The sequence below is a fragment of the Canis lupus genome, chromosome 5 (assembly GCF_011100685.1).
Source record: "Canis lupus familiaris isolate Mischka breed German Shepherd chromosome 5, alternate assembly UU_Cfam_GSD_1.0, whole genome shotgun sequence".
Lineage (NCBI taxonomy): Eukaryota > Metazoa > Chordata > Mammalia > Carnivora > Canidae > Canis > Canis lupus.
Window position 1 is genome coordinate 42,329,933 of NC_049226.1, and position 19,594 is coordinate 42,349,526.

A 19,594-nucleotide genomic window follows, 5' to 3' on the forward strand; every position below is an offset into this window, starting at 1 on the left:
AATGCGTACTGATTGCTAGTATCATCCCACGAGGGTAAGAATTACTATCCCCAGTTTGATAAGGAAACAGGCTTACAAAGAATTTTTTTTTAAGGCCACTTATGGGTGATATTGCCAGAACTTGAATCACAGAGGCAGTATGGACCGGTGGAAACCACACTTAACGGAAGAGTAAGAAGTCCTGGCCTTGGCTGTGTGATATTGGACTAAGCACCTTACCTCAGTAATAAGCATCCCAGCATCCCCTCCCTCCTTCACTAAGGTTGGCCCTGAAACTCTGGTCAAGGTACTTCCTCTCTCTGGGCTGAGTTCCTCAACTGTCCTAACAGTGTAGGATTCTAAATCGGTTAAAATGAGCTTTGCCTTCCACCTCTGCCATGATCACCTCTCAGAGTCCTGCAAAGATCAAAGGGGATACACATAGAGTGGTATTTTGTAAAGCAAAAATGCCTACATAATTAAGGTGGGTTGGTTCATCATTTGTTTTCTGACTGTAGGTGCTGGGCAAGATCAGCCAAGGGGAGACCCAGGGATGTCCTGCTGTGAGCTATGCTGGGGACACAAGGCAGGTGTTCATTTATTAAAATCCCATTTCCTGCAATGTTCCCAGAAGCAAAATTCAGCAGTCACTTCCAGAGCACTGCCTTCTTAGCGTCCCAGGAGCTCTGTTCCTTTGCCTCATCCTTAGAAAATGGTAAAATTACCTCCTTAGATCTAGAGTCTGCACATCAGTACAAAAGGACTTGCAAGAACCACTGTCCTTTTCAGAGTTGGGGTGGGCTTTATTTCCTTACCCCAAAACACTCCTGGGAGGAAATAAGGCACCCAGACTGCCAATACTGTGCACTGTCTATAAATGAACACCCACATCAATGTCTGTTACGGAGTCTGTTACTGAGGCTGCAAAAATAACTAGGGTATTCTCTCCCATTTGAAATTGGCAATCAGATATTAGAGCTGGGAGAAATGAGCACACAGAACTCTGGGAAAGTCATCTTCTGGAGGGCATGGTATCAATGAAGAGAACTGGTGCTTCATTTTCTTTTTAATACCTGCCTCTCAAAATGGATCGTTGTCAAATTACCTTTTTTTAGTCAAAAGAAATGTCACTTGTTAGAGCAGGACAGAGAAGAGGACTTTGGAGTCGGGAAAGCTAAATATGGTTGGAAGGCAGACAGACTTGAGTTTAAATCCTAGCTGAGCCCCTTACTAGCTATGGGACTTGGGATAAACTTCCTCACCTGCACAATGAAGATAATAATGTCTACCTCATGTGGGAGACAAGGTAGCCAACCTATAGATACAAAATAGGCTGGGATCCCTGGGTGGCACAGCGGTTTAGCGCCTGTCTTTGGCCCAGGGCGCGATCCTGGAGACCCGGGATCGAATCCCACGTCGGGCTCCCGGTGCATGGAGCCTGCTCCTCCCTCTGCCTGTGTCTCTGCCTCTCTCTCTGTGTGTGTGTGTGATGACTATCATAAATAAATAAAAATCTTTAAAAAATTATCAAAATAGGCTCTAAGCTCTAATATCATCATCATCAAACTTCTGGTGGTGATCTTATTATGTGGCCAATCAAGGGATGCCAGGACACATCCAGCCTCTTTAAAGTTTGTGCAAGGCAAAAAAAAAACTGCTGTTCCTTTCACGAAATAGTTTAAACTGACAAACTAAGCCATCTGTCTATAAACAAGCCTGGATATTTCTCCTCCATGCATCATGGACTCAGAGACCAAAACACTGCAGGAGTCAGGGGGATGCAGTGGGCCACCAAAGCAAGGGGATAAACCAAGGGGCTGATCCCACCCCTTCTTGACCACCGACTCATCGTGTGATGTCCAGAAAGTCACTCGACTTCTCTGGGCCTCAAATATCATCGGGAGCTATGCATTCATGGAAAAGGACACCAAAGAATGGTACAGACCCTCATCAAATTCGTGAGGATGAAGAAATGAGCATGTGCCTGTCGCAGGGATCAAAGAGGACTTTACTTGCAACGTTTATTTCATTTAAAGAACTTAAAGACTTGCAGCCAAATGCACCAAAAACTAAAAAGTCAGCCAAAGAGAGAGTTCGTATCTTGCGCATCACATCCTCCTGACTTTTGAGAAGCCCTCGGTGACAGCCAACAACCGTTCCTGTGCGCGCCGGGGCCCCTGTTTCGGGAGAGGACCACCCCGAGGCTCGCGGAGGTGACCCACCCAAGGTCGCGCGGGCTCCCGGCCCAGGGCTGGGGAAGGAGGGCCGCAGTCCCGCCGGGCTCGGGGGGGCTCGGGCGGGCTCGGGCGGGCTCGGGGCCCCGCGGCTGGGCCGGGGCGGGGGATGCTCACGCTCAGGCCGGGCTGCAGGAGGCCGTACTGCTCCGACAACCAGAAGCCGCGCCGGTCCTCCAGCGCGATGAAGGGCTGGTCGGGGAAGCGCGCGCGGAACTTCCTGAGGAAGCCGCCCTCGAAGTCGGCCAACACGCCGTCCATGTCCACCAGCACCCGCAGGGCGCGGCCGGCCCCCCGGCCCGCCGGCCCGCCCGACCGCCAGCGCCTCCCCGCCGGGAACGCCGCGCCGCGGGGCCGCCGCGCACACCAGCCGCCCAGCCGGATCATGGCCCCTGACGCTCGCTCGCCGCAGGCGCCGGGGCCTGGGCAGCGCCACCCCGCGGGGCCGGGCCGGGAGACATGACCGCGGGAAGCGGGAAAGAAACCCCTGCCGGCCGGGGTGCGCGGGAGCGCGGGGAGCGCGGGGAGCGCGGGCGGCGCGGGCGGCGCGGGGGGCGCGGGGGGCGCGGGGAGCGAGCGCGCAGGCTCCGGCCCCAGAGCGAGGCTGCGGCACGCGCCGCGGCGGAGGCGGGGCTCGGGGGCGGGGCCTTGGGGCCAACCCGCAGTCCCAGGCTCCCCGGACCTCTCTGGCCGCAGCGGCCGCGCACCCCGCAGGTGGAGCAAGCCGGTGTCACTGGGCGCTTACCAAACCTGACAAGGTTCCCGCCGTTCTGGAATGTACCTTGTAGAAGCGGAGACTGACGAAAAGCAAACAAGCGTACAAAACCGGCACGCACACCCCTCCCCCCCCCAAAAAAAATTCAGAGAATGACAATCGTGTGAAGAGACCAAAACAGGGTGATGGCGAGCCTCCCTGCTTTATAGTGAACATCTGGGAAGAAGCTGATGTTAGTAGGACAAATAAGTACCTTGCAAACATCAGAAAGCCTTAATATTGGCGATTTTCAAATAAATCTATACATATATATATTGCTTTGTACCCTGGTATTGCTTTAAAAAATAAAAAACAGGAAAAATAAAAAAAAAAACAAAGCAGGATGACGTGATGATGGAGAGGTGGGGAGACTGACAGGGTGGTCAGGGAAGGCCTCTTGCAGGAGGTGATGCTGGAGCAGAACCGGAAATGATGAGAATAGAGGGTGCGAAAATCAAAGACACCAGATGGGAAAAAAAAAAAAAAGACACCATATGGGCCAGACAGCCAGCAGCAAGCTCAAAGGCCTCAGAGAGTGGAGAGGCCAATGAAGCCACAAATTTTCATTCTTATATTTCTTTGGCACGGACTTGCTGAACGTCTCCTATGTGCTTGGTGGCAGATATCAAGCAGTGAACAAAGTCCCCACCCTCGTGGAAGGGACATTTTTGGGTCTGTCTGAAATTATGGTGAAGCAAGGGTAGGGTAGTCCACTCTTAGACCAGAGAGATAGGGCCACAAGGAAGCAGTGTGGCACAGTTGAAAAGTACTTGGGCTGTGGCATCCCACCGACCCACGCTCCAGCTGAAACACATAGTAGCTCCTCAGCACCCTCGCAGAACTGGTTACTCTCCTGGCACCTCCTGGATTCAAGGGAACAGACTAGGTCTCATTCATCCCAGCGCCCTGAGTGAATGAATGGGATCCCTGCAGGAACGTTTTCTGGTTATTCTCTGACCCTTAGCTAAGACTTCCCACTGCGTATCAGAAGTTTCTTTTATTGCTGAATTCTATTTAATTGCATGAATATATGTCAGTTTGTCCACTCTCCCATTGATGCACATTGAGCTGTTTCTAGTTTGGGGCTATTATGAATAAAGCAACTATGAACTCATACAAGTCTTTGTGTGGATTTTTTTTTTCTCTTGAGTAAACACCTAGAAGTGGGATCACTGAGTTCTAGAAAAAGGTATGTATTTAGTTTTATAAGAAACTATCAGACACTGAGGAGGGCACTTGAGGAGATGAGCACTGGATATTATACTATATGTTGGCAAATTGAATTTAAATTTAAAAAATAAAAATAAATTTTAAATCTTAAAAAAAGAAAGCCAAATTTTTTCAAACTGTGCCATTTTAAACACCCACAAGCAATATATGAGAGTTCTGTTTGGGGACGCCTGGTGGCTCAGCAGTTGAGTGTCTGCCTTCAGCCTAGGGAGTGATCCTGGAGTCCCGGGATCGAGTTTCCCATCGGACTCCCAGCATGGAGCCTGCTTCTTTCTCTACCTATGTCTCTGCCTCTGTGTGTGTGTGTCTCTCATGAATAAATAAATAAAATCTTTAAAAAGAGAGAGAGAGAAAGAGTTCTGTTTGCTCCACATACTCCCCAACATTTGATGTTGTCAGTCTTTTTAGCTATTCTGATGGGAGTGTTGGTGGTATCCCATTGCATTCTATTTTGCATGCATCGCCATGTTTTGTTTTTAATCTTTAAAATGATTTACTTTATTGTTTATTTGTGGGTTTTTATTTTTTGCCTTCCCCCTTTGGAATGTATGTTGCATAGGGGTAAAACCTTATCTGGTGTGTTTAGTTATATGTCCCTAGTGCTTAGAACAGGGCCTGGCATATAGTATGTATTCAATAAATTCATTTGTGCATGTATTCAACAAATAGTTTTTGTGTGCCTTGAACAGAGCAGATATTACTAAACCCATTTGACAGGTGAGAAGACTGGCATCAAGAGACCAGAAGCACAGCCAGGTTCAACATAGCTGATAATAAATGGTAATCAGAGCTAACATATATGGATGCCTATGTACTCTGTGTCAGGCACTATCTAGGCTCTTTGTGGGAATTGTCTCACTTAACCCCACAAAGTTGCCATGAGGAATACTAATTTAAGCCATCTTAATGGATAAAAGCACTGAAGCACTGAGAGATTAATAACTTGCCCCTTGGTGTGGTCATTTGAAACAAATGATTTTGATACTTCTCCCATCACGAGATGGAGCTGAATTCCTGTGCCCTTGGATGTAGGCTGGATTTACTTATGCATTTCTGATCAATAACATGGTGGAAATGCTGACTTGTGACTTCCAAGAATAGGTCATAAAAGGCATTGTAGCTTCTCTCTCTCTCTCTCTCTCTCTCTCTCTCCTATTACTCTCCCTGCTATGTCTGTGGACACTCATGTAGCCCCATGGAGAGGTCCCCATGTTAAGGAACTCAGGCCTCCTGCCAACATCCAGAAAAGAACTAAGACACCCACACCCCCACACACCCCTCATAGTCATGTGAGTGAGCCATCTTAGAAACAGACCCTTCTGCCCTAGTCAAGCTTTCAGATGAGGCTGCCTCAAGTAATATCTTGACTACAGTCTCATGAGAGACTCTGCTCAGAACCTCGCACCTCAGCTGCTCTCTGATTTGTAACTCAGAAATTGTGAGATAAGCGTTTGTCATTTCAAGCCTCTAAATGCCCCCTTTGGGAGCAATTTCACACAAAATAGATCACAAATACACTAAGTCACTAGTAAACATTAGAACAGAGATTCAGTTTTGTCCAGTTAGACTCCAACTGCAACAATGTGCATAATGATATTTATCTGTAAATGAGTGTCTCTCACGCTCCAGACTCTGTGAAATGGTCTCCATGCATTAGTAACTTTGATTAGAGTCTGGTGCCTGATCTTTGCACTGTAATGCAGCGACTGGGGGTGTGGGCTCTGGAGTCCAACTACTTGGGTTTTATTTATTTCATTTATTTATTTTTTAAGGATTTTTAAAAATGTATTTACTTGAGATAGGAGAGAGAGAGAAAGCACAGAGAGAGAGAGAGAGAGAGAGAAGCAAACTCCTCACTGAGTAGGGAGCCCGACGTAGGGCTCAATCCCAGGACCCCAAGGTCATGACCTGAGCTGAAGGCAGACACTTAACCAACTGAGCCACCCAGGGGCCCAAACCACCTGGGTTGCTTTTTTTTTTTTTAGATTTTATTTATTTATTCATGAGAGACATGGAGAGAGGCAGAGGGAGAAGCAGACTCCCTGTGGGGAGCCTGACATGGGACTCGATCCCAGGACTCCAGGATCATGCTCTGGGCCAAAGGCAGGCACCAAACCGCTGAGCTACCCAGGGATCCCCACCACCTGGATTTTAATCCTGACTCTGGTACTTACCAGTTACGACACTCTGATATGTCTTTAAATATCACTTAGGTTAGATTTCCTCATTTGCAAAATGGGAATAATAGTAGCACCCACCTCATAGTGTTCTTGTGGAATTATGTGACTTTTTACACTTACAGTGTTTGGAAATGGGTCTTGCACATAGTAGACACTCAATGTATATCAGTTGTATTACCTTGATAGCTGTTGATACTGTGTTACCTGATAGTTGTTTCCTATCAATCATGGTGACCTACACACAGCATGCAAGCACTTTATCTTGTTGTATCTTCACGATGACCCTATGAGGTAGGCATCAACATTTTACAAGGTACATAGCCTCAGAGGGGCGAAGTAACTTTTCCCAGGTCACAAAGCTAGTAACTAACACAGATGGCCTGTGACAAGCCCATATGACTTCAAATCAACCCTTCCCATCATATGATCTTCCAGTCTCTGCATTAACCTAGATTGTCCACTAATTGGTTAGGGTAGACAAAGAACTGCCAGGGTCACCTGGGTGGTTCAGACAGTTAAGTGTCTGACTCTTGGTTTCAGCTCAGATCATGCATGATCTCAGGGTCATGGAATCAAACCCTGCATGGGGCTCCACGCTCAGCAAGGAGTCTGCTTGAGATTCTCTTTCTCACTCTCCCTCGGCACCCCTACCTTCTTTCTCACTAAAATAAACAAATAAATCTTTAAAGAGAAAAAAAGAACTCACACTTATTGAGGGCTTACTGTGTGCCAGGCACTGTGCCAAAGGCTTTCCATATGTTCTCTCATTCACTTACAGACCAAAGCAATGATTCACTACATATTTCCCCAGGTTCCTCCCTATGCTTGGCACACAAAAGGCATACAAAAAGTTCTTGTGGAATTAAAAATAGCCCAAAGTGTACAAAAGTTTATTTTTATGATAGAAAGGATTATTTTGCCCTACTGGTTGTGGACCTCACATGCCAAAAATATTGTCTTTAGATGAAATAGATAAGGATCTCTTGACTGGCACTCCCACCACTTGGGCCTGTGTCTTCTTCCACTGCCCAGACTAGTGTTTACTGGCAATTCCTCTCCGCCAACCTGGTGCTCGTAAAAAGAAAGCTCAACATCTCCATAGTGGTAGGCGGGCAGAAGGTTGGATCCACTCACTGTTCTTGCTCTCTCTACAGGGTATAGCTGCTTGTACTTGTCCGGACCCCTGTGCTGGTCTACACTGAGGTACATGTGACCCCCTTAGCCTTTTTCAGTGGCCTGCTTGCCCTAACTGTTGAAGACTGTGGTGCTGGCCTTTTGCCTCTTCACAAAGTCTCCACACTGCAGCCTCCATGTTCTGACCACTCTGGTTGCAGCACTGGGGATTCATGAGTCACGGCATAGCCTATGCAAGAATCTACCTCAGGTCCACTTAATGCTAATTACCTCCCTCAGATATTGCAGGACTCCCAGTGAGGGGCGGCATTGACCTCGCACTGAGTGAAGATGATCTGTCTCAGACGAGGCTTAATCTCTTCCCTGTTGATGCCAGGGGGCTCTGGGAATGCTGTGGTTTCCAACTGACCTGACCCTTGAGACTTCTGATTCAGGATGAGAAGAAGCCAGAGCCAGTATCTGACTGCTTCCCTATCTAATACCAATCCAGATACCACAACATGCCTACTAGAACAGCTAAAATTGAAAAGACTAAAAATTCTGTATGCAGCAAGAACATAAAACAACAATAAATCTCACACATTACTAGTAGGCTTATAAAATGATGCAACAGCTTTGGGAAATAGTTTGGCAGTTCCTCAAAAGTTAAACTTAGTTACCATATGACCCAGAATATCCACTCCTTGGTATAAACCCAAGAACATTGAAAAACTATATCCACATAAGAATTTACACAGGAATATCCATAAGGGAATTATTCACAATAACCAAAACATGGTAACAACCCAAATATCTATCAACTGATGAACAGATAACAAAATGTGGTATATCCATGCAACAGAATAGTATTCAGCCTTGAAAAGGAAGGAAATTATAACACATGCTACAATACAGATGAACCCTGAAGACATGCTAAGTTAAAGAAGCCAGACATAAAAAGTCACATACTGCATAATTTCATTTATATGCAATGTGCAGATTAGGTAAACCCATAGAGATAGAAAGTAAATTAATGGTTGCCAGGGGATAGAAAGAGGCAGGAAGGAATGAAGAGGAACTGTTAATGGTAATGTGATTTCTTTTTAGTGTGAAGAAAATGTTCTAGAATTAAGTAGTGATGATGGATGCACAATCTTGTGTATATGAGAAATAGCTGAATTATACAACTAAATTGTAAAAGGGTGAGAGATTATGGCATATGAGTTATATGTCAAAAAGAAGAAAAAGCATACTATGCCCTGAGTATGTATGTTTCATAACTTCCTTAGAAACAAAGTAGATAGAAGATACCATGAAATTTATAGTCCAGTCTGTTTTTACATAAAAATTAAAGTCTCAAAGATTTTAAATACTAAGACATTTGAGTGTGTTGATTAGATTATATTTTGTTTTAGGATTTTAAAAGTTATTTTTGCCTTTTTCCTCATCTTGGGGGAAAGAATTCATTTTTCACCATTTAGAATCATTTTAGTTGAGACACCTGGGTGGCTCAGCAACTGAGCACCTGTCTTCGGCTCAGGGCGTGGTCCCGGAGTTCCACGATGAAGTTCCACATCAGGCTCCCTGTTGGGGCCTGCTTCTCCCTCTGCCTGTGTCTCTGGCTCTCTCTGTGTGTCTCTCATAAATAAATAAATAAATAAATAAACAAACAAACAAACAAACAAACAAACAAAATCTTTTTTAAAAGAATCATGTTAGCTGTAAGCTTTTTGTAGACACTTGTTAAAATCTGATTAAGAAGTTCTTTTCTATGCCTAGTCTACTGAGTTTTTTAAAATAATGAATGCATGTTGAATATTGATAAATGCTTTCTCTGCATGCATCAGTTTATATGATCATATAGTTTCTCTTCTTCAAGTTGTCAATATGATGGATTACATTGATTTTCAAACAATGAACAACTCATGCATTCCTGAGATAAACCCTACTTAGTCATGGTATGACTTTTTTATCTATTGCTGAATTCAGTTTCATAATATTCTGTGGAGGCTTTACGTGCTTATGTTCATGAAGGATACTAGTCTGTAATTTTCTCAAAAGTTTAAATTGTTGACTTAAGAACTTCTTTTATAATGTAATGTATAATGCTATACTATTTCCTCTAAGCACTGCTTTAGCTGCATCTCATAAATTTTGACATACTGTGTTTTAATTTCCATACAGTTAAAAATGTTTTCTATTTTCCCTTGAGACTTCTACTTCAACCCATAAACTGTTTTTTTAATTAATTTATTTATTCATGAGAGACATGGAGAGAGAGAGAGGCAGAGGCACAGGCAGAGGGAGAAGCAGGCTCCATGCAGGGAGCCCAACGTGGGACTCTGTCCTGGGTCTCCAGGATCACGCCCTGCGCTGAGGCGGCGCTAAACCGCTGAGCCCCTGGGCTGTCCCCATAAACTGTTTAAAAGCATGTTCCTCCATGTCCAAGTATGTAGAAAGTTTCCAGTTATCTTTTCGCTCTTGATTTCTTCTTTAATTCCGTTATTTAGAGAACATGCTTTATATCACTCCAATTCTTTTAAATTTGATAGGGTCTGTATTATGACCCACTATATGGCATGTCTTGGTGAATATCCCATGAGCACTTGAAAAGAATGTGTATTGTGTTGTTATCAGGTGAAGTGTTGTATTAAATATCAATTAGATACAGTTGATGGTGTTGTTCAATTTTCCCATTTCCTTGCTGATTTTATGTCTACTTGTTCTATCAATTACTTATAGAGCAATATTAAATAAAGTCTCCAACTATAATTATGGATTTGTCCATTTCAGCTCTTTAAATCAATTTTGCTTCGTATATTTTGAGGTTTAGTTTAAACATACATAAGATTGTTAGGTCCTCTTGATGAATTGACTCTTTCAGTATTATCTTTTTATTTCTGTTAATTTTCCTTGTAGGATATATCACTACAGAATCTACAAACACTGTAAGAATAGTAAGAGAATTCTATGAACAACTCTGTACATAATTTTACTATGTTTGATATTAATACAGCCACCTCCAAATTTCTTTTGATTAGTGCTTTCAAGGCATATATTTTCCCATCCTTTTACTTTTTATCTTTGCATTAACTTTTAGGTGAGATTCTTGTCACTTGGATCTACTTGTTGATCCATCCTGAAAATCTCAATTCTCTCATCGGTATGTTTAAACCATTTATATTTAATATAATTATACATGTGATTGGATTTAGGCCTACCATTTTTTGTTTGTTTGTTTCCTCTGTTTTTCCATCCTCTGCTTTTTATTTCCTGCCCTCTTTTGGAGCATTTGAATTTGTTTAGTATTTTTAATGTTTCTATTGAGTGTTTTATTTACTTATCAGTCATTACAATACATAAGGATTACAATATATATTTAACTTTTCATATGCTACTAGGAATAAATATTTTACCACTTCAAGTAGAATATACAAGCCTTACCACTATTAGGTCCATTTACCCTCCACTTTTCTGTTGTAATTGTTACATTTTTACATCTACAAACACTGAAAACCCCATTAGACCTTATTATAAATGTTTTGACATCACCATAAGTACACTCTTTAATCCCCATCACCTATTTCCCCTCTCTCCCTACCAATCTCCCCTCAGTTAAGAGTCTATTTCTTGATCTCTCTCTCTTTTTCCTCTGCTCATTTGTTTCTTAAATTCCACATATGATTGAGATGATATGGTATTTGTCTTTCTCCGACTGACTTACTTAGCTTGCATTATACTCTCTAGCTCTATCCGTGTTGCTGCAAATGGCAAGATTTCATTCTTTTTATGGATGAGTAATATTCTTTTTTATAACTATAACATATTTCTTTATCCATTCATCTTTCAGTGGATTCTTGGGCCGCTTCCATAGTTTGGCTATTGTAAATAATGCTTCAATAAGCATAGGGGTGCATGTAACCCTTTGAATTAGCGTTTTTGCATTTGGGGGGTAAATACCCAGTAGTGAGATAATTGGATCATAGGGTAGTTTTATCTATTTTTTTTGAGGAACGCCCATACTGTTTTCCACAGTTGCTGCACCAGTTTGCATTCCAACCAACAGTGCAAGAGGGTTCCTTTTTTCTCCACATCTACCAACACTTGCTGTTTCTTCTGTTGTGGATTTTAACCCAGCTGATAGGTGTGCAGTAATATCTCATTGGAGTTTTGATTTGCATTTCAAAATGATGATGATGATGATGAGTGATATTGAGCACCTTTCATGTGTCTGTTGGCCATTTAGATGTCTTCTTTGGAGAAATGTCTGTTCATGTCTTCTGCCCATTTTTTAATTGGAATACTTGTTTTTTGGATGTTGAGTTGTATCCATTATTTACATATTTTGTATACTAGCCCTTTATTGGATATGTCATTTGCAAATATCATCTCCCATTCAGTAAATTGTCCTTTAGTTTTGTGGTTGTTCCCTTGCTGTGCAGAGCTTTTTATTTTAATGTAGTACCAATAGTTTGTTTTTGCTTTTGTTTCTCTTGCCTCAGTATATATATCTAAAAAAATGTTGCTAGGGCCAATGCCAAAGAAATTAATTCCTGTGTTCCCTTCTAGGATTTTTATGGTTTCAGGTCTCACATTTAGGTCTTTAATCTATTTTGATTTTATTTTTGTGTATGGTGTAAGAAAGTGGTCCAGTTTCATTCTTTTGTATGTTGCTGTCCAATTTTCCAAACATTACTTGTTGAAGAGTCTGTATTTTCCCCATTGGATATTCATTCTCCCTTTGTTGAAGATTAATTGACCAAATAGTTGTGCATTTATCTCTGAGTTTTCCTTTTTATTCCACTGACATATATGTCTATTTTTATGCCTATAGCATACTGTTTTAATTACCACTGCCTCTAAGTCTGGAGTTGTGATACCTCCAGCGTTGTTTTTCTTTTTCAAAATTGCTTTGGCTACTTACAGACCATATTACAAATTTGATTTTCGAGCATTATATATACTTTAAAGAATTTAAGAGGAAAAACTAGTCTATTGGCTTTACCTAGATAGTCACCATTTCTGTTACTCTTCCTTCATTCCTAAAGTTACAAGTTTCCCTCTGGTAACCCTTCCCTTTCATCTAAAGAATTATCTTTGGACTTCTTTTAGATCAGGTTTGCATGTGACCAATTCTTCATTTTCTTTCTTCTGAGAATGTCTTTTTTCTGGCTTCATTTTTGAAGGGTATTTTTGTGGGATGTAGAATTAGGTGCTGGCAGTTCTTTTCTTTAAGCACTTAAAAAATGTTGTACCACTGTCTTCTGACCTCTGTGTTTTTTGATGAGGAATTTGAAATCACTCTAATCATTTTTTTCCTATATGTTGTGCTTTGTTACTCTTTGGCTGCTTAGAATATTTATTATTTTTCAAAGATTTATTTATTTATTTATTTATTTATTTATTTATTTATTTATTCATGATAGACGTAGAGAGAGAGAGAGGCAGAGACACAGGAGGAGGGAGAAGCAGGCTCCATGCCGGGAGCCCGACGCGGGACTCCATCCAGGAACTCCAGTATCAGGCCCTAGGCCAAAGGCAGGCGCTAAACCGCTGAGCCACCCAGGGATCCCAGAATATTTATTTTTGTATTTTATTTTCAGTTATTTAATTATGACGGGTCTGAGGATAGATGTTTGAATTCATCTTGTTTGGATTTTGATGAATTTTTTTCAATCTCTCAATTTAAATCTTTTGCCAAATCTGGAAAGTTTTAGGCCATTATTTCTTCAAATACTTTTTCTGCATTGTACTCTTCCTACTCTTTTTCTGGAATTCTAATGACATAAATGTTACACCTGATTGTTCTACAGGTCCTTGTAGCTCTGTTTATTTAGGTGGCTTTTCTCTCTCTTTGTTCAGCTTAAACTATCTTCATATTCATAAACCCTTTCCCCTCCCATCTTCATTCTATTATCCATCCCATGCAGCATTTTTTCTTTTAGTTATTTTATTCTTCCATTCTACAGTTTCTTTTTGGTTCTTTTTCAAATCTTCAATTTCTCTCCTGTAACTGCCTATCTTTCCATTTGTTTCAAGTGTGCTCATCTTTATTTCTTGGAGCATGGTTATAATGAATTAAAATCTGTCTAATAATTCCAACGTCTGTGTCATCTCTGAGTTGACATGATGACTGCCTCTTCTCCTGTTAGAATTTGACTTTTTTGGGGTATCTGGGTGGTTCAGTTGGTTAAGCGTCTGTCTGCCTTTGCTCAGGTCATGATTTCCAGGTCCTGGGATTAAGCTATGCATCAAGCTCCCAGGGAGTCTTCCTCTCCCTCTCCCTCTGCCCCTCCTTACCACTAATGCTTTTTTCTCTCTCTCAAATAAATAAATAAAATCTTTTTTTAAAAAGGAATTTGACATTTTTATGGTTCTTAACATGTCAAGCAATTTTGGATTGTATCTTGAACATTTTGAATATTGTGTTTTAAGACACTGGGTCTTATTTAAATCCTGTGGAAAATGTTGATTTTTTTGTTTGTTTGTTTTGCTTTGTTTTAGCAGGCCATTGATCATGTTAGCTCTAATTCACCATTTTTTACCAACCTTCTGTGCACTACAACTTCATTAGTTCTATTTTCAAAGCTGTTGCAGGGCTATTCAGATCTGTCCTGTATGTGCACCACCTAGTTGTCAGTCTCAGACCTGGGAAGTGGTCTACCCCATAGTTAAGTTTCCAAAGACTTTGATGTACAGTTTAGGGTCCAATTCACACATTCATTACTTGGAGATGAGATCATGAATTCATACACCACTTTATGGGATCACTTTTTTGGTGTCTATGATTTCCTTAGTACTTTCTAATCTCGGGTATATGCCTTGGTGTAGTTCACTTCATATTTCTTTGTGTTTGGAGTTTGTTGAGTTTCTTGAATCTGTGGGATTATGGCTTTCATTAAATTTAGAAGGTTTTCAGCCATTATTTCTTCAAATATTTTTCTGCTTCCTGACCACAATGCTATGCTGCAAATTCTATTATTGCCTCTATGTTATGTATGATTGGAGTTCCTATGGTTGGAAAAACAAAGACACATCATAACTAAATTGCTCAAAAACAATAAAAAAGAAAAAATCTTAAAAGCCTTCAGGAAAATAAAGACACGTTATCTACAGAGGAACAAAGATAAGGATGACAGCAGACTTTGTGTCAGAAACAATGTAAGGGACATTTAAAAATGGAAAAATGACTTGAATAGATTTTCCCAAAGAATATATATTGATAGCCAATAAGAATATGAAAGGATGCTCAATATCACTGATTGTTAGATAAATGCAAATCAAAACCACAATGAGATACCATCTGACACCCATTGGGAAGGCTATTATAAAATTTTTTTTTTAAATAGAAAATAACAGGGATCCCTGGGTGGCGGAGCGGTTTGGCGCCTGCCTTTGGCCCAGGACGCGATTCTGGAGACCCAGGATCGAATCCCACATCGGGCTCCCGGTGCATGGAGCCTGCTTCTCCCTCTGCCTGTGTCTCTGCCTCTCTCTCTCTCTCTCTCTCTCTCTCTGTGACTATCATAAATAAATAAATAATTTTAAAAAATTAAAAAAAAAATAAATAGAAAATAACAAATGAATAAAAAAAAGAAAATAACAAATGTTGGTGAGGATATAAAGAAATAAAAATTCTGTGTACTGCTAGTGGGAAAATAGTATAGAAATACCTCAAAAAATTAAAAAATAGAACTACTATATAATCCAGCAATTCTACTTCTGGGCATATATCCAAAAGAATTGAAAGCAAGGACTTGAACAGATATTTGTACACCTATGTTCAGCAGCATTACTAATAATAGCCCAAAGGTAGAAGTAATCCACAAGTCCTTCAATGAATGAATGAATAGGCAAAAGGTAGTATATTCAGACAATGGAGTATTATTCAGCCTTTAAAAAGGAAGAAATTCTAACACTTGCTACAACATGGATAAATCTTGAAGACATTATGCTGAGTGAAATAAGCCAATCACAAAAAGTCACTCAATATAAGATTCCATTTACATGAAATATCCAGAAAATAGGCAAACTTATAAAGACAGAATGTAAATTACTGGCTTCCAGGAGTTGTGGGGAGGGTAGAATTAGGACCAATTGGTAATACATATGGGGTTTCTTTTTGGGATGATAGAAACACTCTGGAATTAAATAGGGGTGATGGTTGTGCAACACAGTGAACATACTAAAACCCACTGAATACACTAAATACACTTTAAAATGGTGAATTTCACTAAATGAATTATGTATTTTTTTAAATGACTGTAAAAATAGAATAAAAGAGGGATCCCTGGGTGGCGCAGCGGTTTGGCGCCTGCCTTTGGCCCGGGGCGCGATCCTGGAGACCCGGGATCGAATCCCACATCAGGCTCCCGGTGCATGGAGCCTGCTTCTCCCTCTGCCTGTGTCTCTGCCTCTCTCTCTCTCTCTGTGACTATCATAAATAAATAAATAAATAAATAAATAAATAAATAAATAAATAAATAAATAAAAAAAATTAAAAAAAATAGAATAAAAGAAAACAGATTTATAATACATAAAGCTTCAAGGAGAAATTCACAATCATTGTCAGAGATTTTTAAATATCTATCAAAAACTGATAGAATAAGTAGACAGAAAACCACTAAGGATATGAAAGACTTGAACAATACTGTCAACCAAGTTGACCTCATTAACATTTTTATAACACTCTACATACCAGCAGTAATGTATGCATTCTTTTCCAGTGCACCTGGAACATTTATCAAGATAGGCCATATTCTGGGCCATAAAATAAACTTCAACACATTTAAAATAATTCAAGTCATAAAAAAGTATGGTTTTTGACCATAGTGGAGTTAAATTAGAAATCAAGGACTGGAAGAACTCTGAAAAATCTCCAGGTGTTTGTAACCAAAAGACACTTCTTTTTTTAAAGATTTATTTATTATTAATTATTAATAATATTATTAAACATTAATATTAATTATAATATTAAATAATTATATAATATAATATATAATATATTATATTATATATAATAATATTATAATATTAAATATTAATAAATATTATTATTTATTCATTCAGAGAGTGAGAGAGAGGCAGAGACACAGGCAGAGGGAGAAGCAGGCCCCATGCAGGAAGCCCGATGTGGGACTCGATCCCGGGTCCCCAGGATCACACCCCAGGCTGCAGGCAGCACTAAACCGCTGCGCCACCGGGGCTGCCCCAAAAAACACTTCTAAATAATCCATGGATCAAAGAATAAATCAAGAGAAAAATGAGAAATATTCTGACATGAATGAAAATTGAAATACAACGTATCAAAATGTGCAGGGGCCATTAAAGCAATGGTGATTATTGAAACAGATATTTCATTCATGAAGATATATAGATGGTAATAAGCACACGAAAAGATGCTAAACATCATTAGTCATCAGGGAGATGGAAAATAAATCCATAATTAGATATCACTTTATAACCACTAAATTGGCTAAAATTAAGAAGACTGGCCATAGCAAATGTTGACATGATGTAGAGGAACTGGAATTCTCATACACTGCTGGTAGAGATGAAAAATTGTACAAACACTTTAGAAAATATTCTGGCAGTTTCTTAAAAAGTTAAACATACAACTATCATACTATCCATTCATTCCACAACCAGGAGGAAAGAAATATGTTCATATGAAAATTTGCACATGGATGTTCATAAAAACTTTATTTGTAATAGCTCAAAAGTGGAAATAACCCAAATGTATCCACTAACATGTGACTACATTGTGTACTACCTAAATTGTGGTACATCCATATAATAGAATATTGCTTAGCAATTAAAAATGAGCAAACTAATGACAAATATAAAACATGGATTAAGTCTTTTTTTTTTAAGATTTTATTTATTTATTCATGAGAGACACAGAGAGAGAGGTAGAGACACAGGCAGAGGGAGAGGGTGCCTGCTTCTCCATGCAAGGAGCCGGATGTGGGACTTGATCCTGGAACTCCAGGACCAATGCTCTGGGTCGAAGGCAAGCACTAAACTGCTGAGCTACCCAGGCATCCCAAAACATGGATAAGTCTTAAAGTAATTATGGTGAATAAAATTAACTCGACAAAAAAGAATATGTATGGCATGATTATGTTCATATAAAATTCTAGGAAATACAAACTAATCTATTGTGATTGAAGCTAATTAGTGGTTGCCAGGGAATTGGGAGATGTGGGGCGGGGAAAGAGATTACAAAAGGTAATTGATAGATTTTCTCTCTTCATTGAGGTGATGATTCCATAGGTGGGTACATAAGTCAAAATGTTTTACCAAATTTCTATCAAACTTTAAATTTGTGGAATTTTTTTGTGGATTATATCTCAATTTAAAAACAAAAGTTTTGGGACGCCTGGGTGGGTTGGTGGTTGGCTCAGGGCGTGATCCTGGAATCCAGGATCAAGTCCCACATCGGACTCCTTACAGGGAGCCTGCTTCTCCCTCTGCCTGTCTCTCTCTCTCTCTCTTTCTCTTTCTCTCTCTGTGTGTGTGTGTGTGTGTGTGTGTGTGTCATGAATAAATAAATAAAATATTTTTTAAAAGAAAGAGAAAGAAAACCAAAGCTGGAGGCAACACAGTTCTGGACTTCAAGTTATATTTAAAAGCTATAGTCATCAAAAAGCATGGTACTGGCACAAAAATAGACACATAGATCAACAGAACAGAATAGAAAATCCAGAAATAAACTCACAACTATATGGTCAATTAATCTCCAACAAAGGGAGAATGAATATCCAATGGGAAAAACACACTCTTCAACAAATGATGTTGGGAAAACTGGACAGCAACATGCAAAGGAATCAAACTGGACCACTTTCTTACACCATACACAAAAATAAAGTCAACATGGATTAAAGACCTAAATGTAAGACCTGAAACCATAAAAATCCTAGAAGGGAATACAGGCAGCAACTTCTTTGACATCAGCTGTAGCAACTTCTTTCAAGATATGTCTTCTGAGGCAAGGGAAATAAAACAAAAATAAATTATTGGTACTACCCCAAAATAAAAAGCTCTGCACAGCAAGGAAACAATCAACAAAACTAAAAGACAACCTACTGAATGGGAGAAGATATTTGCAAATGACATACCCAATAAAGGGCTACAAAATATGTAAAGAACTGGTACAACTTGGGACTGCTGGGTGGTACAGTTGTTTGGGCATCTGGCTCTCAGTTTCTGCTCAGGTTGTGATCTTGGTTCATGGGACTGGGCCCCAAAGATGGGCTCCAAGCTCAGTGAGGAGTCTGCTAGGGCTTCTCTCTCTCTCTTTCCTTCTATCCCCACCCCCACCAAATAAATCAATCTTTAAAAAACAACAATAACAACAAAAAACAACTGATACAACTCAACACCCAAACAAATAATCTAATTTAAAAATGGGCAGAGGACATGAACAGACTTTTCTCCCAAGAAGACATCCAGAAAGCCAACAGACATATGAAAAGATGCTCATCATCATTTATCATCAGGGAAATGCAAATCAAAACTCCAACAAGATATCACCATACCTATCAGAAAGGCTAAAATCAACAACACAAGAAACAACAGGTGTTGGCAAGGATGCAGAGAAAAAGTAAACCTGTGCCCTGTTGGTTGGAATACAAACTGGTGCAGTCATAGTAGAAAACAGTATGGAGGTTCCTCAAAAAATTAAAAATAGAACTACCTTACAATCCAGCAATCACACTGCTGGATATTTACCCAAAGAATACAAGAACACTAATTCAAAAGGGATACAGGCACCCAGATGTCTATAGCAGCATTATTTTTTTTAATTTTTATTTATTTATGATAGTCACAGAGAGAGAGAGAGAGGCAGAGACATAGGCAGAGGGAGAAGCAGGCTCCATGCACCGGGAGCCCTACGTGGGATTCGATCCCGGGTCCCCAGGATCGCGCCCTGGGCCAAAGGCAGGCGCTAAACCGCTGCGCCACCCAGGGATCCCAGCATTATTTATAATAGCCAAGATATGGAAGCAACCCAGGTGTCCATCGATTGATGAATGGATAAAGAAGATAAACAATGAATACTATTCAGCCATTATAAAGACTGAAATCTTGCCATTTGCAAC

At 40.3% G+C, this 19,594-nt stretch overlaps 1 protein-coding gene across 4 annotated transcripts in view; it reads right to left on the reverse strand.

Annotated features, from left to right (window-relative positions):
• The window catches only part of NT5M (5',3'-nucleotidase, mitochondrial), a 39,719-nt gene extending 37,110 nt beyond the window's left edge, over positions 1 to 2,609 (reverse strand). For all 4 annotated transcript variants that reach the window (XR_005359594.1, XM_038537124.1, XM_038537126.1 and 1 more), the window contains exon 1: positions 2,331 to 2,609. Coding sequence is in view for 3 of the 4 variants with exons in the window: in XM_038537124.1 (XP_038393052.1) it covers positions 2,331 to 2,600 (270 nt within the window). In the remaining variant the exon portion in view is untranslated. The remainder of the gene's footprint in view (positions 1 to 2,330) is intronic.
• Between the last annotated feature and the right edge of the window lie 16,985 nt (positions 2,610 to 19,594).